A 23,480-nucleotide genomic window follows, 5' to 3' on the forward strand; every position below is an offset into this window, starting at 1 on the left:
ATGTCAAGAGACCGCGTGGCCGCCCACCTACCAGATGGTCAGACTTCTTTGTCAAGGTCATGAACGATCGGTTTGAGGCCCTCCATGTTCCCGGAGCGAAGAGATGCCATTGGGCTACACTAGCACGCGACAGGGACAAATGGAGACGTTACTGGTGCCCGCTCGAGCAAATCGACGACTAACGGGAAGTTAAGTGATTAAGTGATTAAGTCTATTTTTCAACTGTGTGGCATTTATATTTCATAGGTGATACATTGGTGATGTAAAGATCATTTTTTCATTTCATTTCATCATCCTGTTATTCGTCGATTGCCTCGAGCAGGCCCCAGTAACGTCTCTTTCATCCTTGCCCTGAGATTATATTCAAGGCTCTTTAGGAGAATGAGACCCATCATTGTTACTGGTATTTGGCATATTTGGTAGGCCACGGGGAGTTTGCCAGACTCTGCCCTGTGGGCAGGCTACATTCGATAGCCTGCCAGTTTGTCCAAAGTAGGAAGATCATATATATGAGACATAAATCAACAGGTTGAATGTATTATCCTGCAGCACCTCTGGATGTGCTACCCCACCCTACTCCCAAAATAAAATGAAACAAACAAAAAGGGCATGTGTAAATTTTCTTGGGTAAACAGAAAATAATCACCCTAAGAAATTTAGATAAGAAATAGGCCAAGAGGCTGATAACATTACACGTTTGAATATTGAATCCCAAAATTAGTAGTGATAGAAGTAGATGTGAAAAGAGTATGACCAGGTGGTGACAATGTGACTTATAGCAAGGGATGGACAAATTATTGCAATGGAAAGTGATGAGTGAGTAGAGTCCAATATGATATATGAAAAAGTTAGGGTCTTTGAAGTAAAATAAAATAATGATTGAGGGGGTATGGTGCCGCCAGCAGGTCAATCTATATCTGTGAGGCGAGTGCATCAGCAGCCTGATGGTGCCGTCAGACTTCCAGATACCCCAAAATTGCTGCTGTGACTTTGGCCAGACCCCAAAAACTTGGGGCAAAGTTTACCAAGAAAGTAAACAGCCAAAAGTTAGGTATGTGGGAGACACACCCACAAACCAACTCGGGCTCAGCTATATTATTGGAGGCATGGCCTCTTTGTTTTCTGATCAAACTGCTTAATGGCCATGATTCCAAGACTCAGAAACAAATCTTGAAACCCAGAAGCTTTTGGCAGAAACGCATCTGGTCCCTGCAGTAGATTACCGCCGCCGGGCCAACCCAGGTGGGAATAAGTTTCATGCCTTGGCCTGTTCCCGCTGGCGACCCAGTGGCCACCATCCTCCAGAGGCCACTGGACAGTCCGGTTTGGGCCCACAGTGACGAGACACACATGGTCTCACATGATGGGGGTGGAGCCAGCCCTTTCCTTCCCACCCCAACGACACCCTGAGTTGCCGCCCACAAACGGCCTCTCTGGCTCCTGATCAATCTGCTTAATGGCCATGATCCCAGAGACTCAGAAACAAATCTCGGAACTCAGTGGCTTTTGGCAGAAATGCGTCCAGACCCAGCAGTAGGTAACTGTAGCCGGGCCACCCCAGGGGGGAAAGGGTGCTGTCCCTCCACCTGCTCCCCCTTGATGGCTCGGTGGCTGCCATCCGCCAGAGGCCATTGGACAGTCAGGTTTGGGACCGCAGTGATGAGACATGTGGAGCCTCACGGGATGGGGGTGGAGCCAGCCCTTTCCTCCACATCCCAATGAGACCCCGAGTCTCCGCCCATAAACGGCCTTTCTGGATCCTGATCAAACTGCTTAACAGCCATGATCCCAGAGACTCAGGAACAAATCTCGGAACCTAGCAGGTTTTGGCAGAAATCCCTCCAGACTTAAGTGTTAAAATTTTGGAATTTCAAAATTGCACAGCCACTATTGCAGCCACATGACATCATATGTTATTCTTAACCAGCAATAGAAAACAAATTGTCTACTGTTACCTTTTTAGCAGATCTGAGTGTTGGGGTAAAATCCCAAATAATAATGGTGGGTCTGGTGTCAAAATATTGAATGTGATCAAAGTAGAGAGAAAGAGAGAGAGAGAGAGAGAGAGAGAGAGAGAGAGAGAAAGAGTAATCATCTGCCCCACAGGTAGGGGGAGGGTGTGGGATGGGAGTATACTGGGGGTTTTGCTGGTGGAGAATGGGCACTGGTGAAGGTATGGTTGTTTCATTGTATGAGTGAGACTTAAACTCGAAAGCTTTGTAACTGTTCTCACGGTGATTCAATAAATAAAATTATAAAAAATGAAAAAAAAAGTAAGGTGGGGTTCATGCCCAATTCAATCAGCTAATCAGTGGTGAATAAATAGCAGTACTACTACATAAAAAAAAGAGTTATTGAGAAACATCAAAGAAGAAGAAAAAGATGTGGAGAAACACAAACTTCCACCAGAGGGAAACAGTCAGGTTTCAGGGAAGGGAAAAGTTATCTTAAAAAGGAGTCAAGGGGCCGGACCGATAGCACAGCGGGTAGGGCATTTGCCTTGCACGCGGCTGACCCGGGTTCGATCCCCGGCATCCCATATGGTCCCCCAAGCACCACCAGGAGTAATTCCTGAGTGCAAAGCCAGGAGTAACCCCTGAGCATTGCTAAGTGTGACCCAAAAAGAAAAAAAAAGGAGTCAAGGACGTGGGAATACTTTACACTGACAAGGAGTATTTCTTGGGAAAGAAGGAAGCACACCTAGCAATGCTCAGTGATTACTTCTGGCTCTCTGCTCAGGCGAACTCTCAGCAGACACAGAGGATCCTATGTGGTACTGGGGACTGAACAGGGATCAGTCTCTTGCAAGGCTGTACTTAAGCTCTGTACTAAATCTCCAGCACCCTCAGGGAGTTTTTTAATGATGTCCATTATTGGGAGAATAATGAGAATTTTAATCAAACTAAAATTCTCTTAAAATATTGATAATGTTATTTCATTCTAATAAATAATATAATAATTTCATTCTAATAAATGATATAATTAAACATGTAATTCATCTCAGCATTTTCCACAGTGCCAGCACAGAATAAGTGCTCTTAGAGCATCAGCCATAGCTGTCATAACAAAGGTAAGATAAATCATTCTAGTTCCAGGTGTCCCCACTGTCTTATATCACCAGTGTGGTAACCTAGATGCTTCTGATACAAGGGTCTTTTTAGAATCAACAACATAAGTTTCTCTGAGCCCTGCCAGCCTTTCTACTCCTCTGAATCTAAAGGAAACACAGTTTCCAAATAGAAACTGAAATGAGACTGCAGTTAAACCAAAGGTCAATAATCCACCAACTATTGGTTGACAGATTGTTTACTTTTAATATTCTCCTCTATTGAGTGAAATGAATCATACTTTAGTGTATTTGCCTACTCTGTCTCTATAGGGTATCAATCAATCTCTTTCAGACTATACCCATTTGTGTATGTTTCTCCACAACTCTTCACTTGCAACCAGGAAGTACATAGGCTACTGGTAGACTCTAGGAAATACATCAGTGTCCTAGACAAATACCCTTTGATGTCATTTTACATGGTGTGAAATTTCCTAAATAATGTTTTCTTCAACTTACTTTTTAGTACATTTTGCTTTTTAGAGGTCTTTTATGCAAATTAGGTGCTCCAGACAATGGTTGTAGGCACACACATATTTTTCACAAGTATAATCAAGGGATGGAGAATTACATGTAACTAGTATCAAAATTATTGAAACAAAAATTATGAAAAGAGTGCTTTGTTTTTATAGCAGTTACTGTATTTATATACTATGGCAATCCCCATTAGAATTCATAGAGCTACCAAATACTCAAAATAACACTGAAAAAATAACTCCTTGTTTAAAAATGAAAACCATATTGCTCAGAGGCTAAATAATTTATCTAAGATTAAAATTAATGAGGAGCTAAACTCAGATGGACTTGTTTCTAAAGTCTGACCCCTTTGCTCTACTCCTAAGAGTATAAGAAATATAAAATATCTTTAAAAACAATTCTCAGTCATTGAAAACAAATCACTATCCAAAGATGTTATTTCATTTGCTCCTCCTAACACCTATCAACAGAGTTCTGCTTGGGAACAGTGATTTTTTCTGGTGTGTTCACTGGTACCACATCCTTGGAAATGCATTAGTAATGCGAGCTTGTTGGGTGGGCCCCCCAAATTCTGTGTTTGAACAAGTTAGTTAAGAATCTTTATTTTATTTTTATTTTTGAGGTTTGTGGCCACACCCTGCAGTGCCCAGGGCTAGTCCTAGCTCTGTGCTCAGAAGCCACTCAGAACAGTGCTCAGGTTATCCCATATGCTAGAAATCAACACAGACCTCCCACACACAAAGTGTATATTCCAAGCACTGAGCTTCAGGCCTAATTGATAGTCTTTCTAGTTAAACTTACAGATACAGAGAACAGTGAGAAAAATCATGGAAGCCAGTGAAGGACAAAGCCTTCTTAGTGCTCTGATTTACTTCTTTGTAGATGTTCTACTGCAGATGTGTCTTAACTGGGTATAAAATCAGCCAGTGAACCTCTCTGGTTCACAGCCACCTTCTGCCCCGTAAACTTAGAGGAGACAATGCTGCCTAGTAGGAAACACACAATTCCAATGAAATCCAAAGTCAACAATTCGCTAATGACTTGTTTGTTTTTAATATTCTTTCCTGTGTTTGAAAAGGGACTGGGGCAGGGCACATCTGAGCTGTGATTGCCCACTTGCATGGAGAACCTGAATGACCAGAGCTCTGTAGCAGAGGATGTGCATCTTCATGGAACAGCAACTAATTCAATTAATTGTCACAGTCAGAGGCAGCTGCAGCCCAGAAAAATTCAATTAAAAATTCAGAGTAGAGTGCAGCTGAATGTCCACTTGGAATTGTCCCTTAAAAATTAGATTTGGTGTTTTTCATTGTACGCCAAGTTATATCAGGTTCTTATCAGCTTCCCCTTGCTCCCCAAAAGCCTCTCCTGTCTTCAGAGCAATTGGCACGTAGCCTTTTTCTGTCCCTTTCATTAGCTTCCTGGAAAGGGCAGAAGCCTCTTCTCTATGCTCATGAGTCACAATAGCATCATTCCACGGAGTACAAGAGACAGGGGCCTCCCACTCAAAAAAAACACTGTAAGCTCCTTTTTCACAGTAGAAGGAAAAAATAACAAAGGGTATTCTGGAAGAACAGAAATAGAGAGGAGAAAAGTGAGGGTGATTATGATTCAACATAAAAATATTCTACATATGTAAAGTATCTACATGTTATTTATTTCTCAAATTATGCCTGTGAACTAAAGAATGTACTGATGCCCATTTTAGAAATGATAAAAGTGGGCCTGACCCCTTCTGTCATCTCGGCTGGCCACCCCACATCTCCTGAACTTCTGCTTACTCTTCCATCCCAGTAAGGTTAACCTCCCAGCTAATCTTCCAGCCATTTATTGGTCAAGAAGAGAATTTCCCTCCCCTCCAGCTGAATCCTGGCATCCTCCATACATCATCCCTTCCACCAACTTCTCAACTGGCCACCTTCACACCTAAATCAAGTAAGTACACATGACTACAGAGGATCTAACTACAAAGTTTCACCCTCAGCATAGCAAACACAACGGGGACGATGCATAGAACCCCACTGCCAAGCTCAGTAAATTCAAATCATTGCATGATGGGAGGCTCTAGCAGTGCCAACCAGCTTTGGAAACTCTAAGAGTAACTTTAGTGACACCATATTGAGGGTGCTTAATGAGCACAAAGAAATGATGTCACAGGTAGTCAGCAAAGCACACAAAAGTATGAGGGCAGAAATGAGAATACTACATTCAGAAATGACAGAATGAAAAATATGGTTGGTGATAGAATGCAATATATGGTCTGCACAGCAGATCATTAATATCCACTGAGATAGAGCTCCAGGAAATTAAGATATAAGAACCGCTGGAAAACAACAGAAGACGGAAAAAATAAAAGGAAATAAACATCTCACCAGAGAACTATAGGATAAAGTCAAGAGGTAAAGGTAAAGGTAAAGGCCCTCCCGTTGATCGTCGATTTTCTCGAGCGGGCCCAGTAACGTCTCTAAAGGCAAGAGGAACATATAGAAATCACCAGAGTTCTTGAAGAATAGGGATACATATTGGAGAAGAACCACTAGTTAAGGAAATAATAGATAAGAATTTCCCACAGCTTAGGAATACAGTCAACAAGATCCAAGGGGTAAGAAGGGTGAGGTTGAAAATAAACTCAAATAGCAAAACTTCAACACACATAATAATCAGAATGACAAAACAAAACAAAAAAAGAAATAATATTGAAAGGAGCAAGATCAAAAAAAGAACTTATATTCAAAGAATAATTTAAAAGATTCACAGCAGGGGCTGGAGCGAGAGTACATAGGAGATAGGGCATTTGCCTTGCATGAGGCCAACCCAGGTTTGGTCATTGGCATTGGGCAGAGGGCATTGCTGGGTGAGATCCCTAAAACTCAAAAGGAAAAAAGAGAAAGAAAGAAAAGAAAAAATTCATGAGAGATCTATTCTACAAGCCAGAAGAGAATGGTAGGATATAGCTCTCTCCTTCTATGTTTTTTTTGAGAAAAAAAACTCAATGAAATAACACCTCATGAAGAATATTTGATAAAGTTAGATTATCACCGAGATTTGAAGGAAACATAGAGAGCTTCATAGTCATGCAACAGCTTAGGAAATTCATAGCCTTAAAACCAAGTTTGCAAGAAGCATTAACTAATCTTTAAAAGACAACTCTCAGCACTTTTCCATTGAGTATAGCATTCACTCATAGTTCTTATGACTTCCTCTATAAGATTAAGAATCGTCTATTTATTCCTTGCTTGCTAAGTTATTTTATACTTTTTCAATCATGAATTAAAATTTCATTTATATTGAATATTCTGTAATTTTCACCTATTGATATTTTAATATAAATACTCAGTAATGAAGATACTTAAGCATTATCCATAATATAAAATTTTTTAATATAAAGCTTATATTTGCTTTTTTAGGATAAAATGCACTTTTATAGATCTATTCAAATTTTCCCTGGAATTTTCTTAATTCTCTTCTCACTTATACTAAAGTGCATACTTGTAGGATTTATTCATTTCGTATAATTTTAAAATGTATTAGAATTGAATTATCCACACAATTAAATTTGTCTTGCTTGTTTTGAAGGGGCCACTCCTAGCAGTGCTCAGGGTTTACTCCTTGTTTTGCCCTCAGGGATCACTCCTGGTGGGGCTCAGAGAACAAAATGTGGTGCCAGGGATCCAACCTGGACAGGCATTGAGCAAGGCAAGTGACCTATTATTGTACTATTATTTCAGACCTACACTATTAAGAATTTTAAATTTATATACCTACATCTATATATATATATTTTCAACTTATTGACAATTTTGTAAAATTTCAGGGGTTTAGCTTTAATCACATATATGATTAAACACAATAATTTTTAAATAAAGTGAGGGTGTGAAGTTGGAATAACTTGTGCACAAATGATGTATGAAAACTATAATTCACTGTATTATAAATCCCAGTAATTCAGTACAAAAAGACTAAAAATAATTTTTTTAAAGAAGAGATGAGTAAAGTGATACCAAGAAAGTTTTCGTGAATTGCACAAGTTTTCATTGCCAATAAATGGAGCTAAAATGTTTTTTAATTCACTGTATCACTGTCATCCCGTTGATAGTTGAATTACTCAAGTGGGCACCAGTATTGTCTCTATTCCTCCCAGCCCAGAGATTTTAGCAGTCTCTTCTTTCTTGTCTTTTCCCAACGATTGGAGGCTTTTTCAGGACCAGGGGAAGGAGACCTGTTGTCATTACTGTATTTGGCATATTGAATATGCCACGGGGAGCTTGCCAGGCTCTGCCCGTGGGGGCAGGATACTCTCGGTAGCTTGCCGGTCTCTCCAAGAGAGTTTTTTAATTAGAAAGCAAAAATCATTCTACTACATAGCAAGGTAAGTGGCTGTTCCATATCCTTAAACCCCTCCCTTCACAATGGAACACACACACACACACACACACACACACACACACACACACACACAAATTTGGGCTTGATTCAAAGATGTCTACATGAAAGATAACTCTATAAAGGAAATACATTGTCCTTCTGTAGTCTTGCACGTGGCCGACCCAGGTTCGATTCCCAGCATATGTAGACATGATGACGTTTCTCTATTATCTGAGAAAAGCACACACCTCTGCCCAATCCTAGTTGGTAACTAAAGTTACTTACCTAGCTGCCATTCAGGAGAGCACATAGTCTGCATCATCCAGATGGGCAGTGTGGGCTCCAGCATGGACACTCCCATATTGGCAAAGCAGAGGGAGCCTGGAAAGGAAATTTTGTAAGCTACTGTTGCTATCACAAATCTCAGACACCCCCAGCTCAGAGGCTGCCTTTGCCAACTTACCTGCAACCACCAGAATATAAGGGTCCTTTAGAAGAGTGAGGAGTGGAGTTCCCTTGGTACTCTGAGAACATGGACAATAAAATTTAAAAAAATCAACTTTGCAGAAATTGAGAGACTATCTATGTCAAGAGACAGATACCTAAGCAGAAGGAGAAATAGGGACTTCCCCAATGTTAGAGTAAGTTGTTGACAGCACAGCCACATATGCAGGGCAAACTTTATACAAGTCAAAAAGGGCGAAAACTATTTCCAGAAGTGAGTCCTGTCCACAAATAATTGTGAATCACAGTATATTGTATCAAGGTCAACAGTGGGCATGGGTGTCTTGGAGAACCTCAAGCCAAATGCTGGATTCCTGTGGTGAGGATCAGGATATATAAGACCCTCATGCATACTAATTTTTTTGTTCTTATCATTTTGAGCCATTATGAATTGGTATAGCAGAAGGCACTCAAACAAATAGGTTAAAACCAACCTGATCTTGTATAGAAAATTCTTTTTTTTTTTTTTTTTTTTTTTGCTTTTTGGGTCACACCTGGTGATACTCCTGGCTCCGCACTCAGGAATTACACCTGGCGGTGCTCAGGGGATCATATGGGATGCTGAGAATCGGACCAGTGTTGGCCGTATGCAAGGCAAACACCCTACCTGCTGTGCTATCGCTCCAGCCCCTTGTATAGAAAATTCTTATTCCCACTAAATGTTATCACTCCACCATTTTTCCATGCATCCCCATTAGCCCTTGCTATTATTGAAGTCTTTCCTTTCTTCTCTGCACCAGTCTATACTCTACCCCTTCCTTAAATAGCTCCTTCTTTTTCAGTGTTCCCTGAGGTAGTAGCTATAACTTCTTTTACTTACAAACTTTCTCAGCACTGTCTTAATCTGTGATGTTACTGAGTTTTATTTTGTAATATATTTATAGTTTTGTCATGCTGACACTCTGCATAATCAAAAGGAGGATTAAGGTTTAGAGATAAAACTGAAAAAAGATCATGCCTTCCCTCCATATATAATTCAAAGTAAAGGAATATATCTAAATAATAAAAGAAATATTAAGATTTACAGGTTCTTTAACCCAACAACCCTAACAGTATAGCAAATTCTAGAATTTTCTCAATAATGCCACTTCTAGAATTATTCTAAATATTACCTCCATTATTATGATAATGCAGAAATAGAAAGTTTATTGGGACTGCAGTGACAGCACAGTGGAAGGGCATTTGCCTTGCACACGGCAACCCGGATGAGTCGGGTTCGATTCCTCCGCCACTCTCAGAGAGCCCGGCAAGCTACTGAGAGTATCTCACCCGCACAGCAAAGCCTGGCAAGCTCCCCATGAAGTGTTCGATATGCCAAACACTATTTCTCTATTCACAACTCTTGATACTAAAGTTATAATCCTTTCAAATCAACAATTGGATATCTCTACAGGTAGATCAATTCTACCTTCAGTTAGCATAGACTCATGGTTAAACTCCATCCTGAAAAACTGCTCTCCTTAGGTATCAGTCTTAAGCAGTAGGTTCTCATATTGTCCATTTATGTCTGACTTGACGATAAGACAAGATCCTAAGGTCAATTTGCGACTATTTTGGGAGCCAGAGAGATATTACATCAGGTGAAGACACTTGCCTTGCACGTTCGATCCCCAGCACCACATATAGTGGCCTGAGCCCCTTCAGGAGAAAACCCTGAGCACAAAAGTAATCCCTGAGCACAGCTGGATGTGACCACAAAAACATAAAACAAATAAGCAAAAGTAAGATACATATTTCTTCTACATAAAAATAAAATATGTACATGTCTATAGATGTATAAAAAGTTATTTAAATATTAACTTCAGAAACACAGTAAGGGGATAAGGGGAGTCAAGAGGGAACCTAGGGACATTGGTGGAGGGAAATTGACACTAATAGATGGATCTGATGTCACAACACTGTATGCCCGTAACTCTACTAAAGTTTGTAAATTATGGTGCCTTAATTAAAAATGAAATAAATTTTTAATAAAACCAATTTAAAAACTTTTCCATTTTTGTACATTTTGAACATTTCTTATTTCATGGTTTGTTTTTAACAGATTTTCCAGAGTTGAATACCAACTCTGATATTTAACAGTGACCAAAAAATGTCTGTTAAGGACATTCTGGGACACTTTTTTTGTGGTTTTGCATGTGTGTTTGTGCGTGTGTGTGTGTGTGTGTGTGTGTGTGTGTGTGTGTATGGTTTTTTGGAGAGAAGCTACTGAGAAAAACCCAGACACACAGTAAGGTCTTCATTGCTCTGAAATATTTTAAATATGAATTTGCAGGTACCAATGTCATTGTCACTTAGTTCTATGTTTTATATATATATGAGATTTAATATATATGTATATATATTAAGGCTTCTTTGATTTTTTTCAAAGAATAAAGTCCCTGCCCACATCCACAGATCCTGAACTTCTGCTCACTGCCACATCCTACCGTTTGAGATTAATCTCCAGCCTCCATCCCAATCTCCACCATTTCAACAGGCCTACACCCATAGCTCCTGAAACACATATGGCCATGCAATAGCTCCCTAAAAAAATTTCACACTTCTCACAGTTATAATTCCCATCACAGGGAAAGAAAAGAGAAGTTCCCAGTCTAATTTCTCAGAGTCCCAGGAGAGCTAACCATAAAGATTCAAACTCAGCACAACAGGAGTACCACAAACCCAAAGGGGAAGACAATTAAATCCTACCAAGTTCAGTGAGTGAAAACAGTAACACAGACGGCTCACCCAGCACTAAACAGGCTCTGTGAACCCTCAGACAATGACTTTAGTGACATCATGGTGAGGATGTTTAATGAGCTCAAACAAACAACAAGTAGTCAGCAAAGCATAAAAAAAATGAGAGCCAAAATGAGAAAAATAAAAGCCGAAATGAAGAGTATTGTTGATGATAAAAATACTCATTGGTGGTAGAAAATAGACACTGGTGGAGGGATGGGTATTGACTATTGTATGACTGAAATGCAAGCACGAAAGTTTGTAAGTCTAACTGTACCCCATGGTGATGCACTGAACAGAAATAATAGCAGCTGAAGAAAAAATTAAGGTGCTCCAAGATGAGATCAAGGAAACCACTAGAAAACAACTGAAGGTAGGGTAAAAGACTGAACAGAAATGAAGAGCATAAGTAAGAAATGTCTTCAAAAGGAACAACATAAGAATCATAAGCCCCTGAAGAAGAACAGGAAGGAAAATTCAGTAAAGAAAAACAGTAAAGAAAAAAATAGTTAAAGAAATCATAGGTAAGAATTTCCCAGAGAGTAGTAACATGGGCACTGAGATCCAAGAAGTCTGAAGGGTCCCAGTGAAAACAGACTCAACTAGGAAGACACATTGAACTCGAGACGCATTGTGGTCAAAGTTATAAAATCCACAGATAGAGACAGACTATTGAAAGCAGCAATATCAAAAAAAGAACTTACATACAAAGAAAAGCCCATAAGATTTACAGCAGATCTATCTAATGGGACTTTGAGTCAGCAGAGAATGAAGGGATATAGTACACAATCTCAATGAGATGAACACCTTACTATACCCTATTCAGCAAAATTATCATTCAGATTTGAAGGAACATACAGAGGTTCAAAGGTAGGCGATAGCTTAAGAAATTTATAGCCTTGACACTCTCCACATGCTGGGACAAGTCTCACCCATGAAGGAACCAGCAGAGGAACCCAGGTATGCAAGACCCATGGCTGAGATTTCCAAGCCTGCTCATATCGGGACTGGACCCTCCACCCAGCTCCCCGGTTTTCCAGTAGCTTAGCAGTCACACCCACAAACTTCCCCAGGGTCCATATAGTCTCCTCAATAGGCAAGATCCAGAGACTATAAAAATAAAGCTCCCGGAAGAGAGCGATGCAGTATTTCCTGCAGCACACGGCCGATGTGACCACATGACCTCTTACACTCTAGCCCACGATGTACATGAAGTAGTAAACATTTGTTTGGGTTTAACATACTTGCTTATATTCTCTGATATACAGTCTTAAATGGCTCCAGAATGAAACAACCTTCACACGCTTCCCTCTATTGTGGTGGGAAGATACTCACTGGTGGGGTGAGTGTTTGAATATTATCTGTAATGAACTATTGTGAACTACTTTATGAAAATAAAATGTATAAAAATCTAAAAAAAAGAAAGAAATGTATAGCCATGAAAATGCTTCTCCAAGAAGCATTAAAGGAGCTTATGTATTTTTGTTTGTGGGCACACTGAGGCTGCTCAGGACTTACTCCAGGTTCTGCACTCAGGGATCACTCCTGGTGGATTTGGAGGACCATATGTGGTGCTAGGGATTGAACCTGGGTTGGCTACATGCCAAGCAAGTGCCCTCCTGCTGTACCATTCATCCAGTCCTCAAGGAGCTTCTTCTCCTTAGCACGTGTTATTGCGTATGACATTCACACCTGGCACTTAGAGTTTCCTTCTCTTAAATTAAGGTTTGTTTACTTCTGTCTTGCTAATTTACTTCTGTAGGTCTATTTAGATTCCCTTCTTTTATGTTCCTTAACTCTCTTCACTCTTACTAAGTTTACATTTGTAGGATTCATCTCTTCCATGTAAATCTTAAAATGCAATAGCACAGAATTATTAATAATGCTAATTTAAAGATCATATGCCTGTAAATATATACTTTTAAATAAAAATTATATGTAATAAATAATATTTATAAATATATTTTTAATTACCTTATCAATTTATCATTGATTCATAACTTTGTAGAATTCCAGATTAGTTCTATTTGCCTATATGTGTAGGTGTCACTACTTCCACAATTTAAAAAAGGAGAAAAACAGGAGATGTATTGCGAATATAAGATGAAAATGAAATATAGTAAAGAAGAAATAAATGGTCAAAGATATTAGAACTGAAGATTTTTGATACAGAAGATAGAGAAATAAGAAGATATAAAAGTAAACTTATATGGGTGGGTGGGCATGAAAGGAGTCCTTGGGACTCTAGCGGAGGGAAGTGAGCACTTGGGTGTGCTGCTGGGGTGATGTATTCATAAAAAGTACAGTTAACAGTGTTTAAATCTAAGTACCTCAATTAAAATGGTTATATAGAGGCTTTCTTCCATTGTTGTCCAACATCAAACGAGTGCCTATCCATCCCCCACACCATCCCAATTAACACTATATCTGGTAAGCCAGTAATCCTCTTCACTTTCTTTTTTTTTTTTTTTGGAGGGGGTAGGGAGTCTGACAGGGATGCTATAGGTACACCTAGGACATTGCTCTTAGCTTTCTTACATAGCTTTAGCAATGGATATCACTAACTTCTTACCTCAGGAGATATTTTGGAAGGTTGTAGAATACAAAGTTGTAATGCTAAGAATGAAAGAAAGAAGGAAATTTTAATTTGCACACTGATTAGCTGGATAAACTAAAAACAATGGGTTCCCGCCCTGCTACTATAGGTCTAACCCTGAGTATCATCCTTTATTCTTAGGATGGGTCAATCCTTAATTCACCCAAATATGTCCATATTGACACCACAAAACAATGTCTTATCAGTCTGACATTTTGTCTGTCCTCTAAATGGTAGACTTATGCTGACTTACCTCCATCCAATAATGCCAAGAAGGCCAAGATGAGGAAGGGTGCAGACTTCCCAACAAACACATACATCACACTTCCAAAGGGAGCTCCCACTAGAAAGGCAAGACAATATAGATGCCAGAAGTGAGGGTCAGTTCTTAGCCAGCTTGTCTTGCTCACATTTTCTAATAAGGCCTAGTAGAAAATAAGTTCACGTGAGGTTCTTGGGATTCAGAGATGAATAGGACCTGGTACTAAGGGACTTGCTTTCCTCTGGAGACAATGTCTATTGATATAGTAAAAAGCCAAGTTCAGTATCACAGTGTCTGCAAAGTACTGTAGAAGCAGAGTAGACAGAATCAGAAAGTTCTGGTAATCACAAGACTTGTCAAGCAGGAAATACTGGTGGGGGGAAAGCATGACTGAAGAGCAGGTAGGGGCCATACTCATATGTTTGGAGAAAAAATATTTCAGTGTTACTAGAATAGGAGTATCTGGAAACAAAGAGTGGAGTTCGGTAAGGTTGGGTCCAAGTAATGAATGTCCACAGATCCAGGTGTTAAATCTGCTTGGCCTTATACCAGAAAGAAACTTTAGCAAGGGAGAGACACCACTATTTCTGTGTGCAAGAAATTTCTGGCAAGTTCTTTGAAGATGGCATGTTCAAGACATCAGGCAGAAAGAGGCAAAAGCTATATTCCAAACAAGACATGATCAGAAATTGAACTCAAAGAATGGTAAAAATATAATAGATTTTTTTAAAATAAAAGGTATACTAGACTTACTCACATGAAATTGAAAGGTGACAAAAGGGACCAGGATATTTAGGTTGGGTGTTTGTATAGGTGAATACTAATTAGGTATATGGTTATTAATACTTCTCTCTCCCATGGTGACAGAGGCTTAGGCATTTGCTGGTAAATAAAATTTTGATGTGTCTTAAAAATACCTTTTGATTTCAGATTAAAAGGAGATTACAAACTGCATCCAGAGCTTCTTTCTCTGTCTCCTCTGTGTTAACATTCTAACTTATTACGTTGACACATAAGTGTTCAGTAAAAGTGTTTGGCTTATTGAATGCTCTAACTCATCCATGCAATAGGAAAGTACAACCATGTGATTTGGAACCTAGGATCTGAGACCTGAAAATATGACTCAGTCTCCTGGTTCTGGTATTTCCTAATTGTACAGTTTTGGCTGGAAGTTCCGTATTTCTCATCCTCATCTATACAATAGAGACAGTCATTCCTTCTTCACAGGGTGGTGGTAATGATTAAAGTGGGTTATAACTGCTGTGTGTTAAGCACAAAGCAGGTAAAGAGCATACTCTCATGTTGAAGTTGCTGATGATAAATGGAAGCAGAGGTGAACTGCGTGGTGTGGACTAACAACAACAACAACAACAAGAACAACAACAAATTATAGCTAATGTGGCGGGTTTTCACTCCCTTGAATAGATGTCATTTCCAGATATTTTCTAATCCCTTACTGTTTAGGTTCTTAGAACAGATTTTTTTCTTTTCTGGGAAAATTTTCAGAAGATCTAAAAACATCACAGGACAGAGAAGGAACGTACTCATCTTCCATGACTTTGGGACCACCTTTTCCTGAAACCAGTTTTGTATCATCTTTAATATCCCAGCCTGGTGAACTATGGTCTGAGCCCAGATGCCACTTACCCAGCAGTCCCAAAGCCAAGCCTCCCAGTGCTATTCCCATGGCACGCCCTCTCTCATAGTCATCAGTATAGACACTTGCCAGCATCCCAAGACCTGAGGAGTAACAGATGAAGTCAGCACATGGCACTTTTCTTTTCTGTTTTTTTTTCTTGTTTATGTTTTGGGGCCACACCGATCATGCTCAGGGCTTATTCTTACTTGACACATAAGAATCATGCCTGAGGGTTCTTGGGGGACCTTATGTGGTGCCAGGGATCGAATCCGAGGCAAGTGCCTTGCCTATGCTATCTCACTGGCCCCAGAACACAAGAGCTTTCTCCATGCTACTCCAAGATTCCTCGGTCTCTTCTTAGCTCTATTATATCTTCAGAGATCTTAGCTTGATTTTGTTTGAAGGGTTTTATAAAACTTAATCCGGAGAATTTTGCTGTCGTATTTGTCCTTATTTCCACATTGCTTACTTCCTCTGCTTAGAATTTTATTTGGATTGCAAACATTTCTGTAGAGGACAGTAAATAATACCATTTCCAATGACATTTCCTTTTATGTAATTTTATCATTTCTTAGCACATTTCCTTAAATGGATGCATATAGAGTAAGTCAAGGAAATGAAGGCATACCAACACAGAGCACTCTTCTATTTGATAGGTGTACCTAATTGGCTGAACACCCAGAAGAGAATATGGGCTATGTCTATTCACTCATGTGTGCAATGGTATAAAATATATACATTTTATAGGATTATACCAAATCTTATATTTACAATGCTTTATAAACTGTCTTGTGTTACTAGTAGCATTAATACTGTATTTCTTATAAAATATTAATAGGATGACAGATAAAAGTCAAAGAAGTGATACTAAATAAAATCCCATCCTTCAGAGCTTTACTTTAGGTTTGCTCTGATCTGAGCTTTCTGTATTTTAATGCTTACTATTAGAATAAATTACGTGGGAATTTTAAGACCCTCTCCCACCAGCAACTCAACAATGATCTTGTTTTTGAATCATAGGGTCTGCCTACAAAATGTAAAAAAATTTACTTAATTTATGTACATAAAATTTATAGGGTGATGAGATGCTAAGTTGTGTGTGTGTGTGTGTGTGCATGTGTTGTGTTAAGATCTCAGTATTGGGGCTGGAGTGATAGTACAATGGGTAAGACATTTGCCTTGCATGCAGCCAACCCAGGTTCGATTCCCAGCATCCCAGATAATCCCCCTGAGCACCACTAGGAGTAATTCCTGAGTGCAGAGCCAGGAGTAACCCCTATGCATCGCTGGGTGTGTCCCAAAAAGAAAAACAAAATCTCAATATTACCTGCAACAGATGAAAATGAAGATCCAATGCCTTGAAGGGTTCGAGCCACAAAGAGCAGAGTATAAGTACTAGAAAAAGCAAACACTGGACAGAAAGAAGAACAAGAATATTCCAGTTATCAAATTGTCCTTCATTCCCAGACTAGTTTACTAGATATGAACCATAAATATGCTATAATAAAGCATAATTTCTGTTCCTTATTTTTGAAATTGTCATTCTAATCCCCTACCTTTTTATAAGTATTGCACTTTTATTGACTTAAAGGTTAAGAGGCCACAGAAGTGTAAATCAATTCACAACACATTGCATGGAAGACTAGGATTTCACAGTGCCTACCAAAAATCCACTGAAATTTGAGCTATTGATAAAGTACAGTACTCTGGGCTTGTCCCTGGTCTTTGGATCCTATTTCTGGATCCAGCATATGCAACATCCAAGCTTAATTTTTGCCTTTGTTGGCCTCTCGGATTATCCAATATATAGGGACAATCTATATACATTTCAAGGATAGTGGCCAGTCATTACAAAACAATATGTTGTGATTTAATGCAATATATGTCTTTACCTTACATTGGTAGCTCTTTCAATCAAATCAATCAGTATCTATTAAGAAATGCTGTATGTACAACAGCACTAGATTCTATAGTTTATGTAAAATAGAGAACATCTGGTTCATATCCTTGAAGAGATTCTGTCTACTAGACTAACATACATGAAAATAAAAACAAAACATCAAAAATTAAATTACAGGGTTCTGGTGGAAAGCTGTTAAATTCAGATGTTTCTCTCCTCCAATTTCAAGATAATGCCTCCAAAACATAGAATATGTCTCCTAAATTCTGCTGACTTTAAATTTAAATTTAAATCTTTTTTCCCCATTCATTATAGATACTTTTAGTTGTGTTTGTTACCTCTCTCCATTAATTTCTGACATGTTTACACTGTCTGCTAACCATGCACATTCTTGGTTTCCCCTTGTTAAACCCTTAACTCCTTTCTCAGACTTTAAGATCTGCTATTCCATTGTCCTTTGAAAACAGAATAATAAAACCCATCTATTTTCCCAAGATTTTCCTGGTTTGAAAAACAAAACTTCATATCTTTGGAAGTTTCTTGATCCCAGACATAGTAGGATGATTTGTTGCCCCCCAAAATTTGGTTTTCACTTTGTGACCCCATTAGGAGTTACTTTAAGTTGCTCATTATATCAGGTATGATTCCCAGCAACTTATCTTTTATATTTAAAGAACTCTTAAGTGTATGCTACATAGAAACCCCTACACTTGATATAGCAATAGTTATAGCATGAAAATAATAATGATTATTATTATATTCATAGTTTGATAGTATAAAAGTTTTCTAAATGATTTATTGGCAGAGAACCAGACAAGTCATTTTAATATCCATCCACCTGGAAACTGTGTTACCCTATTTATTGGTAAATGGCATATCTCTCTAGGAAGCTGAAAACTTGAATTTCATTTTTACATTCTCTAAGCGACTTTCTCTATCAAGTCAACATCTTTACATTTTTCTCAGTGATTTTTTCTATGCAAACAATACCCCTAAATGTTTTGTGAAGTAAGTTATATATCTTTGAAGTGAAAGTCTTTTTTTAAAAAAAATTTACTCTTTAGACTGAACTTCTAGGAGCTCAATAATATTTCTAATTTCAATTTTCTAATTTTCTTAGATTTAGCTAGAAATGTCATCAGTAATCTCCAGTTCTGAAATAGAACTTTAAAACACGGAACTCTTCACTTTCAGCCTTCTAGTCCTGAACACAACACATTCCAGTTAAGTGTTGGTTGATAAAATTTCTGGAAAGGAGACACTTCATGGAAGTAGAGTCAGCAGGCTTTCTTGTGTGCACTAACTTCTCAACCCCTATGTATTATTACTTTTTTTAATTCTCTTGGTTTAATGCTCTTTCCAGAAGCATTTTTGCATGTATTGTTCTATTTTATCTCAATTTACTAGTAATTTTATTATTTACTGAATAGACTATTTACCTTCTTTTTTTCTCTTTTGCATATTTGCTTTCCTATGCTGTAAGGTTTAATGTCTTTACTTTAAAAGATAATAGATATTTTTATTTTTCTAGTTGTTGTTGTTTAATGTTAATTTTTTATGTGCCCTTTAACTTTGCATGTCAAAATAAATCAGTTCTTCCTATAAATGGAAGTTTTGCTCTAGATTCACTCAGAAACTACTGATGCGCGCGCGCACACACACACACACACACACACAACATATACATTAAAACAGTTTTCATAGTTTTCTTCAACTGAAAGAAATGAAGTAAAACCATTCTATATCAGAAAATACAAATTCCAACTAGATTGAGTTGCTACAAATGCACTTGTGCAAAGCCTTTAAAGTCATAGGCCAGTTAGTTAACTTGACCTGACTCTACTGTGGTAGATGTGTTAAAATCAAAGGTTTTTGATGAAGGAAAGAAAAGAGGGAGCAAATTACTTACTAACTGTGGAGAGAAACATTATTATAAAACCAGCAAACATAGGAATGTGATATCCAATCCTAAAAAGAAATTTTAAAAAAACAGTTCAAATAGGCATCCATACTTAGACTATATCTATAATGTAATTGGAAATAGAAATGCAGTTTTGATAATATGACAAAACCCATCTCAACACTACTGAACAGAATATGATTTGTGAATGTGAACAAGCAAATATGGAATTTTGTCCATATATAATGGCCAAAATTCTTTTTTCCAAAAATGACTACTTGTTTAAAGTACACATCTCTTCAAAATAACAAGAACAGGACTAGGGAGATATACAGTGGATCAATGTTTTCCGTGAACATGGCCAATACAGGTCTGATTCCCCAGCACTATATATGATGTCCTGAGCACAGTCAGGAGTGATACCTAAGCAGAGAGCCAGAAGTAAATCCTGTGGAGAGCGAGACATGGTCCAAACCCCTCTATGTTCATCAAACAATAAACAAAGAAATTATAGTGACAGCAAAAATAATCATTCAGAAGTTTAATGTTCTGTGCTATTCCCATCCACATCCTATTTGAAGTGTGTTCCAGGAAACTGCAATAATACCAACAGTACACTTCTGTTCATTTGTTCTCTTTTTGTTATTCAATAGTCATATGTTACTAAGAAAATCTGATGCCATGGTAATGAATCAATATCAGGTTAACCTTTGGGGTAACCAGTTTTCTAATAAGATGACTATGCTGGGGCCCAGACAAGTGAATCTTCCTTATTCACCTTTATGATACCTTAACTCTTCATCCTATCCCTGAGCTCCCGAACACCCATAGAGAACAGTGTCCAGTGAGATACCTGCTGGTGAGAGGCCCCACAAATGGATTGACCAAAAGTTGCATGAGGGCCTTTGAAGCAAACAGAATTCCAACCCTGATGTTCTCTTCCTCCAGGAACTCTTTGCCTTGCAAACAGTTGTTTTTATTAGCAGTGATGACTTCATGAACTGGAGCGGGGATTGTGCCAGAAGCAGTTTTTGTCCAAACTGTGCCACTGTTTGCACTTCCTTCAATATCTATGGTATTATTATCAAAGAAGGAGAAGACAGTAGAAAAGACAGAGGAAGTGAGGGTGTGCTGAGAAGTCGTGGTGGGACCCACGTTCAGGGAAGAGTTGACCTCTTTGAACTCTGTGGCATATAGGAAGGCGGGCACAATCGGCACTGAAAATCAAGGAAATAAGAAATGAGTATTAGGACATACTACAGTCATAATTGGTTCAGAGACATTACAATGAGGCTCGGTTTCATGAAAGGAAGATATTCAAGTGGCATAATTTAAATACAACAAAAAGAGTGTGCCTGGACCTGGGGACATGATTCAGGGTAGAGAACTTGTCTTACATGTATGAGGCCCTGGGTTTAAACACACACACACACACACACACACACACACACACACACACACACACGTAGAATGTACAAATTATAGTATCTTCTAAACTCTATAAATCACCAATTGATCTTTATTGCTCCTAGACTCATAATAGCTAATTTGTCTACTTGCTAACATAAAGAAAATCAACCAAGAATGGCGAATGTACTTATGTATTTTATGTATATTATGTATGAAAGTATCTGTTTATATATTTCCCCTAAGACAATGATTTGGTATTAGCTAAATTCAGAGTTCATAGATAGATTTATAGAGTAGCACTGTCCTCCTGTTGTTCATCAATTTGCTCGAGCGGGCACCAGTAATGTCTCCATTGTAAGACTTGTTGTTACTGTTTTTGGCATATTGAATGTGCCACGAGGAGCTTGCCAGGTTCTGCCATGCAGGCAGGATACTCTCGGTAGCTTGCCAGGCTCTCTGAGAGGGACAGAGGAATCGAACCTGGGTCGGCCACATGCAAGGCAAACACCCTACCGCTGTGCTATCTCTCCATCCCTGTAGAGTATAACCATTATAAGTAATATGAACAAACTACACTGAACTAAAAGTTTCTCTCAAGAAAATTATTTTTTTTAAACTTGGGGCTACTCCTAGTTATTCTTGGATGACCATATGGTACCTCAGATAAAACCTGGCTTTCCATGTGTAAAGCAGATGCTAGGCCATCTACTGACCCCTGGAAATGTTCTTATTTAAAAGTATATATTTTGTCCAGGAAGAGAAACATTAGTATCTATCTATATGTTGGCTTAACTGAACATAAGAACCAATAGATTGGGGCTGGAGCAATAGCACAGAGAGTAGAGTGTTTGCCTTGCATGCGGTGAACCCAGGTTTGATTCCCAGCATCCCATATGGTCCCCCAAGCATGTCCAGGAGTAATTCTTGAGGGCAGAGCCAGGATTAACCCCTGTGGATCGCCAGGTGTGACCCAAAAAAGCAAAAAAAAAAAAAAAAGAAAAGAAAAGAAAAAAGAAAGAAACAGTAGATTAAGAACCAGATAAAAACAGGACTCTGAAAATCACGAGAGGTAGATTTTGCTAAAGAGTGAAATACACACATAAGATCTATTGTTTTAGTAATGAAGAAGTTAGAAAGGACACATGATGAAGTATTCATCATCCCAAAGACCACCTAGGTATATTGGTACTTCGGGCAGTTCAAATGAAAAAGACCAGTAATGTTAGTACTGGCTCCAAGTCTTTGGGGAGGAGAAAGTCTTTGGAGTGAAGTCTTTGAGTGTATTCTGAACCTCCTTCCTTTTGAGTTTGTAGGGTATTTTAGAAATCACTAAATTTATTACTCTTTTACCTAATGTATCATTGAATCCCCAACAAATTCTCATGCTTTTCAAACACTAGAGGGAAAGAAAATTCTCAAGTCCATTCACTGCTGAAACCTAGCAGGTAAGTGCTACCATCTGGGCCCAGAGCAAATAAATCCCCAGCACAGATATCCCCGAACGTACCCACCACAGTAAGAAGCATATTGTCCAGGAGCAGAGCAAAAAACACAACCACCAGCACCAGCTTCCTGGACTCCCTCCGCTCCCTCAGCAACTTCTGCCAAGCATTCATTGCTGTCTTGAGCATGGTCAGGATTTGGCTGAAAATGTCTTCTCTGCCAGGTGCTCAGTGATAGTCCCGTTATAGTCACAGGTCTTCTGCAGCCTTTATAGAACAAAGAGTCTCAAACACAAGTGAAACTCACGATTAACATGAAAAGTGTGGAGTTACAAGTAATAGGATAATATTTAGAACATTCTCCATACTCTGGTGTCTCTTTTCATTTTTTCAGTCTCAGAAATTTGAACTGGTTCCGAGAATACCTTCCAAGTAATTCCTCTTACCAACGTTTGTATCTGGAATTCTATCTAGCATAGTAGGTATATTCCAAGATCATCTAGAGGGGCTGGAGTGATAGCACAGAGGGTAGGGTGTTTGCCTTGCACGTGGCTGACCCAGGTTCGATTCCCAGCATCCCATATGGTCCCCCAAGCACCGCCAGGAGTGATTCCTGAGTGCAAGAGCAGGAGTAGCCCCTGTGCATCGCTGGGTGTGACCCAAAAACCAAAAAAAAAAAAAAAAACCCAACCCAAAGATCATCTAGATCATATCTTTCAAATGTCAGACATTGATCATTTTAGTCATAGTTGAGGCCTATGTGTACTATTATTTATCTTAGTTTTCCCCTCTAAATTCACTCTTTTGAAAAGCTGTTTTACTGATTTTTGTGTGCCAGGCCAAAAAATAATTATTGTCTGTCTTAATACCACCCACCCAACTGTTCTTTGTTTATGTTACAGAATTCTGCTCAGGCATAAGTCTATCTATAAATCACTGACTCATGATTTTTTTAATTTAAGATTTTATGTCAATAGTCAGCAAAAAGTCATTTATCATGGGCCAGAGAGATAGCTTAAGGGACAAATACACATCTTTCAATGCTGGAGGCCTGGATTCAAACCCTAGCACCACACAGCCCCCGGCACTGTCAGGAGCAATCACTGGGTACTGAGTCAGGAATAAACTCTAAACACTGACAGTTTGGTCCAAACAAAACAA

At 38.8% G+C, this 23,480-nt stretch overlaps 1 protein-coding gene across 2 annotated transcripts in view; it reads right to left on the reverse strand.

Moving 5' to 3' along the window:
• SLC18A1 (solute carrier family 18 member A1) overlaps positions 1–22,508 on the reverse strand; it is a 33,075-nt gene extending 10,567 nt beyond the window's left edge. The window contains exons 1-9 of one of the 2 annotated variants that reach the window (XM_056119148.1): positions 22,385–22,508; positions 20,321–20,684; positions 19,477–19,535; positions 16,995–17,078; positions 15,676–15,768; positions 14,020–14,109; positions 13,743–13,786; positions 8,412–8,472; positions 8,234–8,329 (exon numbers count right to left, since the gene is read on the reverse strand). In XM_056119148.1, coding sequence (XP_055975123.1) covers positions 8,234–8,329; positions 8,412–8,472; positions 13,743–13,786; positions 14,020–14,109; positions 15,676–15,768; positions 16,995–17,078; positions 19,477–19,535; positions 20,321–20,684; positions 22,385–22,508 — 1,015 coding nt within the window. The remainder of the gene's footprint in view (positions 1–8,233; positions 8,330–8,411; positions 8,473–13,742; positions 13,787–14,019; positions 14,110–15,675; positions 15,769–16,994; positions 17,079–19,476; positions 19,536–20,320; positions 20,685–22,384) is intronic. The other variant, XM_056119149.1, reaches the window with a different exon arrangement.
• Positions 22,509–23,480: the final 972 nt, after the last annotated feature.

Source organism: Sorex fumeus, unplaced genomic scaffold, assembly GCF_029834395.1.
Source record: "Sorex fumeus unplaced genomic scaffold, SorFum_2.1 ptg000039l, whole genome shotgun sequence".
NCBI lineage: Eukaryota > Metazoa > Chordata > Mammalia > Eulipotyphla > Soricidae > Sorex > Sorex fumeus.